Here is a 15,231-nt window from a genome sequence, read left to right as displayed (position 1 = left end):
ATCAAACGGGCTTGATACCCGGGAGATCAACTGCGATAAATCTTAGGCGTCTTTTTACCATTCTCCAATCGGAGGGCCAAGATCGAGCCACACGAGTAGTAGTGTCCCTAGACACCCATAAAGCTTTTGATTCAATAGAATGACCCTACTTGCTAGCGGTCCTTGGGCGGTTGTGCTTTGGCCCTAGATTTGTGGCATGGGTGAAACTGCTGTACACTAGGCCAACGGCGAGACTCAAAGTGAATAATATCACGGACTCCTTTTGAGATTACAAGTGGCACTTGGCAGGGGTGCCCGTTGTCTCCCCTGCTGTTTGCCCTAGCTATTGAACCATTGGCAGCGGGCTTGAGGGCAGACTCTGGAATCAAGGGATGTAAAATTAATGACAGAGAAGAAAAAACCTCACTATATGCTGATGATATGCTCCTCTACTTAGCAGACGCAGGTGACTCATTGAGGAAAGCACTTGATCAGATCTCTAGGTTTGGTGCATACTCAGGATTCAGAGTGAACTGGACTAAATCCATGCTCCTCCCGCTCTGCCCTGGGTATGAGCTTGCCACCAGAGGTGCCTTTTTAAAGAAGGTTTCTCAGTTCCATTATTTGGGGGTTGAGGTGCAGCTACCATTGAGTAATTATACTAAAAACAATATCTCAACCCTGGTGCTGAGACTGAAAGAAAATCTACAGACATGGCGTACTCTGCCCCTCAACCTTCTGGGTAAAATAAATATATATAAGATGATATACCTTCCTAGAGTCTTATATCTGTTGTGGCACGCACCGATCTATATTCCCCAAAAAGTATTTCAGGGTATCAATAAGATTCTAATATCCTTTCTGTGGGGAGCCAAACCAGCCAGAGTGTCATTGGACACGTTACATCTACCGATTCGTTCGGGGGGCCTGGCCCTGCCAGATTTACAGTGTTATTATCTGGCCTCCCAATTGACACATGTGCATGGTGGGGCTTCCCAACTTTGGATATTGCCTCAGTGGCTACTCAGGCAGCCCAGGTTCACTCCTATGAAGCACTAATTAACGTACTATACAGAAATGGCCCTTATCCTACACACGGAGCTGATATCCTGAAGCTATCCCATAAAATATTCCATATCTGTAATGTTAAAATAAAGGGAACTGGCCTATCTGAGTAGCCCAATGCCCCCCTATGGCATAACCCCCAGCTGGCGGAGATCTTTAAAATACCGGATGGGGAATGTTGGGCGACGTATGGGATTAAGTATGCACACCAACTTTTCCAAGAGGGAATTTTCAAATCATTTACACATTTTAAGATAGAATACAAACTGCCTAATACATTTTTCTGTAGATATCTGCAGCTGATGCATGCTGTACACGCACAATACGATAGACGGCAGGTGATACTGACCCCTTCAAAATTAGAACAGCTTGTAGCGGATGGGGACCACACCGAGCTCATATCTCGGTACTACTTTGCTTCAATGACATCTTCCTCTGTGAGGATGGGCAGGGTGTCCGCACAGTGGAAGTCGGACATCCCGTCCATCACAGGGGAATATTGGGATGAGGTCTTGGAGACAGCCCTACCTTCGCTGATCTCGGCCAGGGACAAGTTGATACAATTTCACTATCTCCATAGAATTTACTACACCCCACTGCGGCTCCACAAAATGGGAAGAATAGACTCACCTGAATGTTATAGATGTAGAGGGGCAGTGGGAGACTTCTTCCACATGGTCTGGCAATGCCTGGAAATAGCTAAATTTTGGAGAGCGATCCTCGTATATCTAGAAGATGCTTTAGCCCTACCCAATATCTATTCTCCCGCCAGATGCCTGTTAGGTGTTTTGGAGGAGGAAAGTATATCCACATCTCAGAGGACTCTACTTAGAATACTTTTCCGTTATGCTAAAAAAGCAATTGCTCTTAGATGGAAGGAAGCAACCCCACCGTCTCTACAATACTGGATAGGATTAGTTAATGGCTCACTGCCAATGTATGAACTCACGTACTCAGCCAGAGGGAGTACTAAAAAATTTGACAAAATATGGGCAGGCTGGATCCAATGTGCTCCGTGTGATGGAATAACTGCTTAGGATGGGGGGGGGGGGGAAAGAAGTAGACAATTATTAATAAAATGGGACTAGGTAATGATCATGATCCTGATCATGAAGGATGTTCTATTTTATTCCAAACATGTAGTTATTCCAAACATGTAGTTATTGACAAAGAATTTGAATGGAGCATGCTTACACCCACATAGAGCAATATGATGAAAATGCTTTTATTGTTTAGACATTGCGAGTAAGTAACACTTGTGTATGTATGCAATTGACAATATCAGGTTGTAAAGTCACAAACATGTTATGTACAGATGTACAATGTTATTTTTGTGTGTTATTTTTATAAAAACAAATAAAAAATGTAACCTTTAAAAAAAAACAAAAAAAAAACGACTGAACCTGACAGCTCACGCTTCTTCAGAGTGTGGGTTTCAATAGCCAAACCGTTAAATTTAACGTTTGTAAAGTAGGATGGAACTCCGGCCCTTGTGAGAGAAGGTCTGGCCATGGTGGTAGGATCCATGGGTCCCCTACTGCCATCTTTACGATCTCTGCATACCAAGATTTCCTGGGCCCTGCTGGGGGTCACAAGAATCAACGACTTTCCTTCCTTCATCCTGCAAAGAAGTCATGAATGCAGGCAGAATAGGAGGGAATGCATAAATCAGTGCAAACCGATTCCACGGGAATAGCAAGGCATTTGTTCCGCATGCTAGCGGATCCTTTGTTCTTGACACAAAGTTGTAGATTTCTTTATTGAATCCTGGACACAAACAAATCTATGTCTGGGATCCCCTATCTTTAAAATATTGACAGGAAGATATCGGGGTGAAGTAACCATTTTCCCGGGAACAACTGCTTGGGACTCAAGTAGTCCGTCTGCCAATTTTTCTATTCCTAGAATTAAGACTGCCGATAGGCAAAGTACATTGTTTTCTGCCCAGGATTAGATATGATTCATCTTTCTCTGGGCCGCACAACTTCTTGTGCTCCCTTGGCGATTAATATAGACCATTGCTGTAGTATTGACGGATTGAATCCTGTCAGGACAATAGCGTAAACTGAAAGTTCAGGCCCTCTGGACCAAGTGCTCTGCCTGAATTTCTAAAATGTTAATGGGCAAGGCCATTTCTGATCTGGGCCACTTCTCTTGGACAGTTGCCTCTTTTAGTACAGTTCCCCAACCTAAACAAAAAAGGTTGGCATATGTTACTATTTCCCAGGTAACTGAAGGAAGGATTTTCCCCATTGCAGGTTTTTGGATATTACCCATAAACTGAGGCTCCGGTGTGCCCAGCCTACAGCAACTTAGACACTGGAGTAAGAAAAATGAAGATACTCCCAGTAGTGGGAGGGGTTATATAAGGAGGCAACTTTCTGTTTAGGGCAGGGGTCTTAAACTGGTGGCCCTCCAGCTGTTGCAAAATTACAAGTCCCATCATGCCTCTGCCTGTGAGAGTCATGCTTGTAACTGTCAGCCTTGCAATGCCTCATGGGACTTGTAGCTTTGCCACAGCTGGAGGGCCACCAGTTTGAAACCTCTGGTTTAGGGTGTGCGAGTGTCCAGCAACCTGAAGGTGGACTATAACCCACATAGTAATTACTATGGCTCTTTGTCCCGTGATGTATGATTAAAGAAAATACAATTTCAATAATATTCATAAATCACATTTGATAGTTTTTATGAATCTGATTTTGTGTTTTTATATTTTAATTCTTTAGTTTCCCAGGAGGGAAGTGTGATGCATCTGATAAAGACATCATAGACACGGCTTTGAGGGAGGCACGAGAAGAACTTGGTGTTTCCGTGGCACACAGTATGGTTTGGGGTCCTATGAAGCCAATCACTGATTGGGTAAAAAAAAGAACTTCAGTACACTAGATTAGCTAAATACATTTTTCCTGTTTTGTTACAACTTGATGTTGGTTATCAACCTCAGTCCTTAAGTACCCTCAAGAGGCCATGTTGTCAGGTTTTCCTTTACTTTGCACAGCTGCTTTAAATCAATATCATGGTATTAATAAGAGCTATTTTATCCAAGGGAAGTTCCACTAGAGTAGACTATGCCCCACTGATGGAAAGAAAAAATGCAATGACGCCAGTGGTCAGTAGTGTTCTATACATATATGACTACATGTAGAATTAGAAGATGTCAGCGGTCATGGGAAGTAATAAATGCTCTGTTGGTGGAATGTCTCCCTATAAGCACTGTTAGGAGGAGGAATGGCTCCCCTTCATTGCCGATTGTGGAAGGAATAGTTCCCCATCATTGGTATCAGTGAAAGGAATGGTGACTTGTTGTCATTTTGAGGATTGGTGCCCCGTCATTGGTGTCAATAAGGGATTTGGAAAGTCCCTTTGGCATTGCTCTTCAGGGGTAGATGTGAAGACACTCCATATCCCACGCTGATTCTCTACTTGTTAGATATTGCAGACAGAACTTGTATGCACTGTTGAACAGAATATCACTCCACCTGGCATGCCCAGGCGATATTACTGGGTGTTAAAATGTTCTCTGTAGTACAATGAAAAGCCAAAATGGCTAGGTTTGTGCAGACAAGAATTGGATGACGAGTCCTTTAACCCCAGAGGAACCCATGAAATTTTCATGTCTCAGGGAACCCCTGCTAAGATTAGTCCATTGGGTTTAATTAGGAAAATGCCCCTTGCATGGGTGGTCAGTGGTGGCTAGAATGCCACCCTTACAGACTGCTTTAAAGATCATTACTTTCATGCTACTAGCTCTGCCGAGTGGAGATGGACTTAGATCTATGAAGGAACCATCAGATGATAGGTCAATCAGCCACAACTCAAGGAACCTCTCACAACCTCTTAAAGGAACCCTAGCATTCCATGGAACCCTGGTTGAGAGAGGCTGCTCTAGAGGTTACTGATAGCCATTCTGGATAACTCAGAATAGTTATATAAACAAACCTCTACCAGATACCCACAGTGGTCCCCTGGTAGATTTCTCTTTCATTGCACACATTGTAATATTTGTGATGTAAGAGCGCTGAACCTTATGCAGATGTGTTTTAACACGATGGGTGGTTTGTGGTCCTAGAGGCTGCTCACTAGCAACTGTGGGGTCTTGCTGGACCCCTAGCGGCATTTGAAGTTTTAAAGAATAGGAATGCCACACCAGCTTGTATAGACTTTTTAAAAGATTTTTGTTTTGTAATAGCCAAGACGTTTCAGGGGCTTGGCATTCCCCCTTCATCAGGGCTAAATCCAATCGAGCTGAAATTCAAAGTGCCTGCATCATCCTGTTTTTAGCCCTGATGATGGGGGATTGCTGAGCCCCTGAAACGCTTTGGCTGTTACAAAATAAAAATCTTTCAAAAAGTCTATACAAGCTGGTGTGGTACTTCCATCCTTTCAAAACTTCAACATTGCTCACATTGTGATATACAGTATGGATTCAGTGGTGCAACACTGATGATGAGCACCTTTCTTAATCTGTCCTCCTAAAAGAAGCTGTTATACCTAAAATAACTTTAGGCATTTATTTCCCACACTACCCCATTGGGTGTGTATATGATAAAATATAATAACTGGAGACATTGTATATGGCAGTGATGGCGAACCTTGGCACCCCAGATGTTTTGGAACTACATTTCCCATGATGATAATGCACTCTGCAGTGTAGATGAGCATCATGTGAAATGTAGTTCCAAAACATCTGGGGTACCAAGTTTTGCCATCACTGCTATATAGGATTTGCTTGTGGTTTGTAATTTGAAAAATATTTGTTGCAAAACACACCATGTAATAATAAACTGTAAAGCCTCACACACACTGTACGATTGTTGGCCAACCGAGCGTCTGATTTTTGTCAAAAGGGCATGTGCCAGGATCTTGTCTTGCATATTAACGGTACACAATGGTCATGCCACAAACACGAACGTAGTGACGTACTACGAGGAATTTCAGGTCTTGAGTGCCACCCTTTGGGCACCTTCTGCTAATTTCATGTTTGGTGAGCATAGATTCCGAGCATGCGTGTTTGTAATTTCAACATTTGTGTGACGGATTTGTGTACTGGCCATATGAAAATCTGGCATCAAACCATTGTCCGCCGAAAATGTATTAGCCTGCCATCCAAAGTTGTCAAAAGGAGCATACTAATGGTAAGATTTTAGAACAACAGTCTACCCCCTGCCAACAATTGTACCTTGTGTACAAGGCTTGAGAATGTTTTTATGTATAATGACCAGTGATGGGTAAAGAGATTAACATTGATTAACTACACTGCAAGAATGGTTTGAGGAAAACAACAAAAAATTCTCCAGATCTTAAAACTGCTTTAATTGGAAACCTGAACACATCTGTTGCAGTCATTTGTAACCTGTAAGATGGGAACAGAGTCTGCCGTAACGCTAATGCACATAAACCGTACGTTATATATGCTTACTTATTTGTTTTTTATCTTTTCTTCGTATCCCAGTGATATCTGTGCAACCTACTTGACCTACAGACAAGCACACATTATAAGGAGGGAGCTTTTACAGCTTTGCAATCTTCCAAAACCTGACTCAGCTTTGTCATACACTATCCATTCTCAACAGCAAGCAGGACATCCTCACTTTGTCTTCTGCAGTGGTCAATGGCTTGGTATTTTGGAGCTATATTATCGAAGAGAAATTCAAAAAACATGGCCTGTTGGGGGTACTTGAGGACTGAGGTTGAGAACCACTGGTCTACTGAATATGGAGGCAGCCATTGCTGACCTCTAGTTGAGTCGCCTGGCTGTCTCTGGCTTCAATACTTTGAGTCTCTAATGCAGCTCACACATGCAGACCAGGAAAGTCAAAGAAAATTCAGCAAGGCCTTATCTGTATACTTGTTCAAAGCTAGTGACTCATAGCACTGAAGCTGGAAGACCAGTTTAAAAGTCTAGCAACTAGAACACAATAAAATGATCAAAACTGATATATGAACATATATTTCTGTTCTTTACTTTTTTATAGACTGCTCCCATGTTCTGCAATATTTCAGCCTGTCATTAAGATCCTTGTCAGTACTACAGCTAAGATCTTTGTTTTCCCACAGACGGGGATGGTCATCGTTCCGGTTCTGGCAAACATAGGCTGCCTTGAGGACCTGGCTGCCAAGCCCAATCCAGAGGAGGTGTGTATATTACAAAATGGCATTAAAGCAAACCTAGTCTGAGAGAAATATAGGGGCTGACATTGATATTGACATTTAATACTTTGTCAGTTATGACTTTTTTTGCTTAATTTTTGTTCCAGATTAGTGATTCAGAAGTATTGAAGCCTGGAGGATTAGCATGAAAAGCAGGAAACACATGGCCAGTGGAAGGTTGTGGGGAAAAGGGGAGGGGGAGGTTAACACCAGTCAGAATGCTAATCATAAAGCCAATGGGATAGCAGTATATATGAAACTTGGAGACTATTGTGGGCTCTTACAACTCCTCAAAGTATACTGTAGCTGTTAGTAGAAATGATTTGTAGTGTAACTGCTCACCTTGCCTCCTTGTCTATGTGAAGGAAAAACTCAGCCATCTAGACAAAAACAAACAATGGAAGAGAGGGTGGGAGTGGGGGAAGGTTTGAGAAAAGTGGAAGAAGGGGTGTGATCAGTTGTCTGGGTCGTATACCCTTCCAGAATGCATTCATTTCTATGTCCTGACAAAAATGTGTTTTTTTTTTTTTTTGGATAGATCGGGGAAGGATTAGAATCATATCTGGGTGTCATTAGGGAGTTTTATCCTAACATCTTGTCCAGTGGCAATGTCTGCACCAGACAGGAAGTAAATGGAGATCTGCAAAAAGTCTGTTGCTGTTGTAGATTTCCATTACTTAATGTCTGGTAAAATAGTTGTCACTGCAACACTAAAATTAAAATCTCATTAACAGAGTCCCCAATAGCAGCAAAAACCTGACAGGGGTTCAAAGTCTTCCTCAATCTATCCAAAACTAAAAAAAAAAAAAAAAAAGAACCAGTTCCTGTTTGCTGGCCCCTTCCTTTACTTTGCTATTTGCTCAGTACTGCGATGGGTGCCCTCAGCAACCTATTGTGAGGTTTGGGTGAAGGTAGGCAGTAGGCCAGAGCTGGTGACAGGATAAGCAGACCATTGTTTCCCCAACAATGGATTCCTTTTTAGGGTCTGACAGCTATTTGCAGGATACCTGAAAGATCTACAGGCACCTGGAAAAGGCAACTATTCTTTATAAATTTGCACCACATTTGTTTCATTCATCTACACATTTGAAATATGGGGTCTGACAAAGCTGACTTGTTTTTTTGTTTTTTTTTCGATTAAACAGGTTTTGTTTATTGAACATTATTGCAGAGATTACAATCATATCAGGTAGCACCAAACAGTCAGGAAGTGCTTCACAACAATCGTAACATCACATAAAAGAATATTTTCCATCATCACAACATGGTGTATTATATCAGAACAATGTACAGTTATATACATTTCCACAATTCCAACAGTACTCCAATCTTCCTAAGTACATGTATCGGCCTCTTGCAGCCACTTATCCCAGATTTTATTATATTTAGTTGGGCATCCCCTATTTTTATATATACATTTTTTGTATGGGAGTGTCAGATTAACTTCCCGTTTCCAATCCGCTACCTTGGGCGGAAGGGACCTCATCCACTGCCTAGCTACAACTTTCCTGGCGGAAAACAAGGTTTCTTTTAGAAAAATTCTGGTAAATTTATCCATAACTTTGGGAAATATCCAGAGGAGACGGGTTTGGGGTCAAGAGCCGGGGTGATCCCATGACATCGTGCAGAAAGGACACTGTTTGTTTCCAGAATTCCTGAAGTTTAGGGCAAGACCAGATAAGGTGGAAGAACGTCCCCGTCTCAAGGGTACACATAGGGCATAACACAGATTGGTTCCTGTTGTACTTGGCAGTCCTGAGGGGGGTAAGATATGCTCTATGTGTTATGTAGATTTGGGATAGTCTATCTTGAAGTCTAGGGGACACCACCTTGCACGACTCCAGAGCCTCTTCCCACTCCTCGTCCGCCAACACTCCCATATCACCCTCCCAACGAGACTTCAGAGCATACGCCAGTCTCGACAAGGCGGGAGCCGTGAGCATGCCGTAAAAGCACAAGATAAGCTTTTTGGAATCTGTGTCCCTTACTATCGCAATAGGGTTAGGAGTAGGCTGTGATGTCGACTGTGGGAATTGCGCCCTAAGTGCATGCCGGACCTGAAGGTACTGGAATAGCATACTATCATTGTTTTAAACGTTTTAATGATTCCACCTTGAATCAGATGATGCATATAGTATATCCCCCTTGAGACCCATAGTGTCAAGCTCTGGATATGTTGAAGTTCTGGTAATTGTTTGTTATACCAAAGCGGCGTAAAGTCGTTTGGTGATGTTATGTTTAATTTGGCTGACGCCAATTCCCATATTCGTCTATAGTGGAAGAGCATGGAGTGTCTGTTTTTGCTTTGGTGGTGTGCCTCCAACCCCCACCGATACAGCAGCCATCGGGTCGTCAGCAATTTGCGCCCAGTAGGGGCAGAGGAGGGTGAGAAAGCGTTGTTTATCAGTCTTATCTCCATGAAAGCGTTGGGACAGTTGTGAGGCGATATAATAGTGATTTAAATCAGGGAGGGCCGTACCGCCCATATCCGTTTGGTTTTTCAGAGCCTGCCATGTAAGCTTATGCCTATTATTTCCCCACACAAAGGGCCCAAGAAGACTCTCAAGGGATTTAAAGTACTTTAACGGTAGATAGACTGGGGTGTGCCATAGCATATACAACACCTTTAGGTAGTAAGACCATTTTTATCAAATTAATGCACCCCCAGACCCCCAGGGGTAGATGGGACCAAGCTTGAATTTTAGTTTGAACTAGGGAGAACAATGGTTCTATGTTTAACGCTACATAGTCTGCCGGAGTCCTAGTGACATGTACACCTAAGTACGTAGTTCCGACTCGCTGGAGAGGTAGACTGGCCTGGGATTCTGATGGTGGGATGCTATCAATGGGTAAAATTTGTGATTTCCCCCAGTTTATACGGAGTCCGGAGAAGCTACCAAACCACTCGATTGTGCGTAGGGCCTTTGCAAGGGAGGGGCCAGAGTCCGCCAGGTAAAGCAGGGTGTCATCCGCATAGAGACTGATTTTTTTTCAGTCAAATGCCCGACCGTCAGCCCCCTGATCTCTGGGTCAGCACGGACCGACACGGGCACCCCTGCCGTGTACCTCTACTGAGGTTAAATGCCTGGGATGACCAGCCATTCGCCACCACCTTGGCTGTTGGTACAGCAGCTTAACCCACCTAATAAAATTAGGCCCGAAGCCATATCCCTCCAGGCATCTCCAAAGATACCTCCATTCCACTGAGTCGAATGCCTTAGCCGCGTCGAGTGACACCACCACCCGCGTACCGACTTCATCACGCGTAGCCTGAAGATTAATAAGGAGCCTACGTAGATTGAACAACGTATTACGACCCGGCATGAATCCCGCTTGGTCTGTGATCAGAGGGATTCAGAGTAAGTATTATGTTATTCAATCGTGTAGCTAGTACCTTGGCCAAAATCTTAATGTCCACCTGTAACAAGGATATAGGGTGGTAGGATTCTGGGTAGCCTGGGTCCTTGCCTGGCTTGGGTATTAAAACTATCGTGGCTTCCCTCATAGAGGGCGGTAGTGTCAGGGTTTCAAAAAGATGTTCATAAAGGGTGAGAAGTTTCGGTATTAGTATTTCTTGGTTGGCGAGAATAAAATTCAATGGGAAGGCCATCTGACCCCGGAGACTTGGATCTTGCGAACTCCACAATGGCATGGGCTATGTTTATCTGAGGTGAGAGGTGCCTCAAGGGCCTCCACCTGATCTTCAATTACTTGGGGGAGGGAAATATGCTCTAGGAAACTGTCCATTGGGGTAGTGTCGTCAGATATCGTGGTGGTGTACAAGGCCGTAATAAAGTCCCTGAATCTAGATGTTACCGCAGGGGGATCTTTAATCACCGTAGCACCCTGTCTGTTTGATAAAGAAGAGTTTCTGCTGAGCCTTTTCATGTTGTAATTGAGATACTACCCTCGACTGTAGTCTGAGTGCGTCTGCGTTTGTCGGTGATGGATCTATTATGTATGTGCTTTCAGTGGTTTAACTCTGAGACAGCCTTGTTAAAGGTATCTGCAGAGTCTGGTCCGAGCGAGCATGTATTTTAAATGTGACCCACACCTCCGGGACTAAAGCTGACTTGTTTTTAAAGGTACAGGCTTTGGGGCCACAAAGGGAACTGCTGTTTTCTTGTGTATATATAGTTACATAGTTAGTAAGGTTGAATAAAGACACCAGTCCATCCAGTTCAACCTGAGTGAGTGTCTACAATTGTCCCTATCCCTGTACATTGCACACTCACATCGGTCCCTACCCTCAAGAAGCCCACAACCCAAGGTCCCATCCTTGGGCACATAAAGTGTGAAGGGGAAAGCAGCTGCACTCGTTTGTAGCCTCAGGAAGTCTCAGAAAATTGGGGCTGGAGCGTGGTATCCAGCGTCCATTAAGGCCAATATATATCCCTTCACCCATTAGAGTAGGGGCACCCCTTTACTGTGAGGATGATTTGCCTCCAGAACCGGAGGACTTGGACATTCAGTTCTTTCTACGGAACAAGGATGTAGGCTTTTGCTTAGTGCTTGAGCCTGGTTTCTTACGAAATTAACTGTTCTTAGATTCCGAAGGTGTTACCTTTTGCCTTTAGGGCTAAGAGCATGCTTTTTCCTATAGTCACCTTCTGGATGTAGGAATCCAAGTAAGTGTTCACCTCAAAGGGCAGCCTTTTTAAATTTACAGGAGTTTTCACCAACCTTCTCATTTGGACAGACACGATGCCTACTCGTAAAAGCTGCCTTATGGAGTCTTCCCAATCATTCAAAGAGAAACGCAAGGCTCTCAGAATAGCTTGCAAATGGCAGGATCTTCTCGGTCTGATTCTCTGGAACAGATAATACACTTCACCCAAATTTGAAGGGCTTGGAAAACTCCCTCTGTAGGCTGCAGCACTGCTACTACCAGGGAGACTGACACTTTAGAGGGCCCCTAACCTCTTATCTGGTGCCTTTAAAGACCAGGACCACATCCACTGGGACTGTCAGGGTCTTATTTAAAGCAAAACTATACTCGCCTCTAGCACTGTGGTGTCCCAGAGCCCCCTTCCCAGCTGACATCTTTGACCGGTCTTCTCCCGGGTACTGATTTTAAGCCGGTTTCATTGGTTGGGCTGAAATGGCATGACTGCCGTGCATGCCAGAAGTGTACTCATCACAACAGATGCTGAAATTGTATGCTGAGCTGCACATGGAATATCCTTGATGGATTCAAAGGGTGATTTTGGAACCTTCTGCTGTTGGAGTAAAATTGTCTTACCCATTACCTCTTAAATGAGTTAGACAAGTGCCTCACTAAACATCTCTTTGGAAGAGTATATGTGTGAGGTACCTTTTGCAGGCAGCTTTAGTAGTCCAAGCTTTTAGCCATAAGATTCTGCACATGTGAATAGAAATTTGTCTCATGACATGCCTTAAGGCGTTGTTTCTCAACTCCAGTCATCAAGGGGCCCCAACAGGTCATGTTTTCAGGATTTCCCTCAGATGAAATGGCTGCGGTAATTACGAAAGCAGTAAAACTGATTAAATCACCTCTGCAAAATAATGGAATGCCTGAAGACATGACTTGTTGGGGTGCCTTGAGGACTGGAATTGGAAAAACACTGCTCTAAGGTATCCACACAAAAAAGGGGTTTTAGGCAGTACCATATCCCTTGTAATTTGTGCAAAAAGAACCTAACCAGATGGGATGTTACTGGTACCAGAAAGTAACAATTACACAGTGTAGATGTATACACAAATTATATTTTACTACAAACATTTATAAGAACTATAGATACAAAACGGTTTACAGTGCCATTGGCCATATAACTATGCCAGCCAAAAAAGCGCAATGGTGAAGCACCGTCAGTATACTTTGCAGGTATGATAAGAGATCAACATGTTTCGCTCAGAGCTTTATCGGGACCTTGTCATCTTGACTTCAAAAGTAACAAATAAATGGCCTAGCCAAGAAAAAGACACAGTAAACTACCTGTAATATGTACATAGTATAGTATTGCATTTATAGCATAGGCAATGTAGTCTGAGACCATTGTGTCAGAGTTAAATGGGATTTGGGGAGGGTAACATCCATGGATCAATTGATATGTTGCTGGTCCCTAAATATAGAATAGTATAAGCTGTGAATTAAACTTGCATAAATGAGGAACACCTGAAGAGACCATCAAGCTCAATCACAAACAAAAAAGTAAAGCAGAAGGCAAGTGCTGACATTGTTCTGGAATAAAGGGTCATGTCAGTCTAGTCCAGTTAGCTGCAGTTTGGCATACAGAAATTACAGTTAGAGCAGATTGCTGGGCTGGGCCTGCTAGGTTAAAGGGAGCTTTTTGGAACAAATTTTCTACCTGCAGAAACTTTGAAAACCATCTTCAATAGGCACAGTGAGATGTTTAAGACAGGGACAGCAGGATCAACCACAGGAATAGCCCAATTCTTTATATATATATATACACACACACACACATACACACACACACACACACTCAACTCCTCTATACACTATCCAAACATAAACTATGTTTTGGTTGGGTTTCTGCTAAAGTAAACTTGTGATTCGTCCTTGCACAGTAACCTTCCCCTAGCTCCAACCACCATGTTTGCTCATGATTCTATCCTGTAATTCCAAATATAGGGAACGTTATAATCTCCTCTTCCTCCGATGTGATGTTGCTTGGATTCTTATGCTGCGTACACAAGACCGGACTTTGACAGCAAAGGTCTGACAATTCAATCGGATGTGGGCTCCATCGGACCTTTTCTGTCAAAAAAATCTGAAGGACTTTAGAAATGGAACATGGTTCAAATTTTGTCGCTGGAACTCCGCCGGAACGCAGCTCCTATCGAGAAATCCGCTCGTGTTTATGCTAGTCCGACGGACAAAAAAACTGAGTTAGGGCAGCTATTGTCTTACTGGCTATGAACTTCCTTATTCTGGTCCAGTCGTACGTCATCATCCTTGCTGTGATATGGGGTGGGAGCCCCGTGTAAGCATCATTTTGTGGGTTTAAGCTTATACACATCTTCATCCTAAAGCCTGGACTAAACATAATTTTAATGTAATGCAACAAAACTCAAGACACTGCAGACATCATCAGGAGATGGTTGGAGACTAAAGGTATACTATAAGAAGAGGCTGCAAACATGCTACAGAAAATGATCAGCGATTTGTGAGACGTGCTTCAGGAGACAGTTATAGGCTAGAAAAGCATGCGAGTGCTAGAGATCACTCCCATGATAGCCCCTTTGCAAATCAATGCTTCCACAGTATTTGTGTCTCACATCCCCCATAAAAATGACTGTGCCACATTTGATATTTCTTTCACTATTCTGGTTATACAGGAAAAATCTAAGCAGAAGTTAAAAAATTTTTTGCATTTCACTGTTCTGTTTTGGCGTATGTTTTTTGGATTTTTCATATGTTTTATTCTCTTTTCTTAGGTGGAGTCTCTCCTCACCCTTCCCCTTTCTCTGGCCTGTACAAGCTCTTCCCAGGGATACACCTGTTTCCGCCAGCGTGGCCGATATGGCTATACGCTACCAGTTTTTCGCCTACCGGGACACAAGGTGTGGGGCCTCACCGCCATAATGACAGACTCTGCTCTCTCACTGCTCTTCCCTGGAAGCTATAGAAGCGTCCTCAGTGGCTCTCGGTCACGATAACATATCAGAATTGGGACAGTACATTACAGTACTGTTAGTTGATTCCCACAATAATAATTTTTTTTTTTTTTATTATTATTGTTCTACACTTTGCAATTAAAAGAGAGGTACCCCCCCCCCCCCATTCCCCTTACCAAACACCATTCAATTTGGTGCTTGCATATGCCCATTATCTAGTGATTTGTATCCTGATTGATGTATGTACATGGATATTTTATTGACGGAATGTATGCCTTGAGCTGACCTGTATGTTTTTTCTTTGTTCGAATAAAGTTCACTTTTGTTAAAAAAAAAGAGAGGCATGTTTTTTTTTAACCCATCATACTCGCATAGGTGGATGCAGCCTCTGTAATAAGAGCTGAGCCATCGAACACCGCCGATGGCTCGGTTCTC

At 43.1% G+C, this 15,231-nt stretch overlaps 1 protein-coding gene across 1 annotated transcript in view; it reads left to right on the top strand.

Annotated features, from left to right (window-relative positions):
* The window catches only part of NUDT8 (nudix hydrolase 8), a 30,252-nt gene extending 15,126 nt beyond the window's left edge, over positions 1–15,126 (top strand). The window contains exons 3-5 of the mRNA XM_077454717.1: positions 3,771–3,903; positions 7,102–7,179; positions 14,617–15,126. Coding sequence (XP_077310843.1) covers positions 3,771–3,903; positions 7,102–7,179; positions 14,617–14,838 — 433 coding nt within the window. The 3' untranslated portion in view covers positions 14,839–15,126. The remainder of the gene's footprint in view (positions 1–3,770; positions 3,904–7,101; positions 7,180–14,616) is intronic.
* Positions 15,127–15,231: the final 105 nt, after the last annotated feature.

The sequence above is a fragment of the Lithobates pipiens genome, unplaced genomic scaffold (assembly GCF_037356315.1).
Source record: "Lithobates pipiens isolate NorthernLeopardFrog02 unplaced genomic scaffold, aLitPip1_a1.2 Scaffold_25, whole genome shotgun sequence".
Lineage (NCBI taxonomy): Eukaryota > Metazoa > Chordata > Amphibia > Anura > Ranidae > Lithobates > Lithobates pipiens.
The sequence above is the reverse complement of the archived record's forward strand: the minus strand, read 5'-3'. Positions and strand labels throughout refer to the sequence as shown.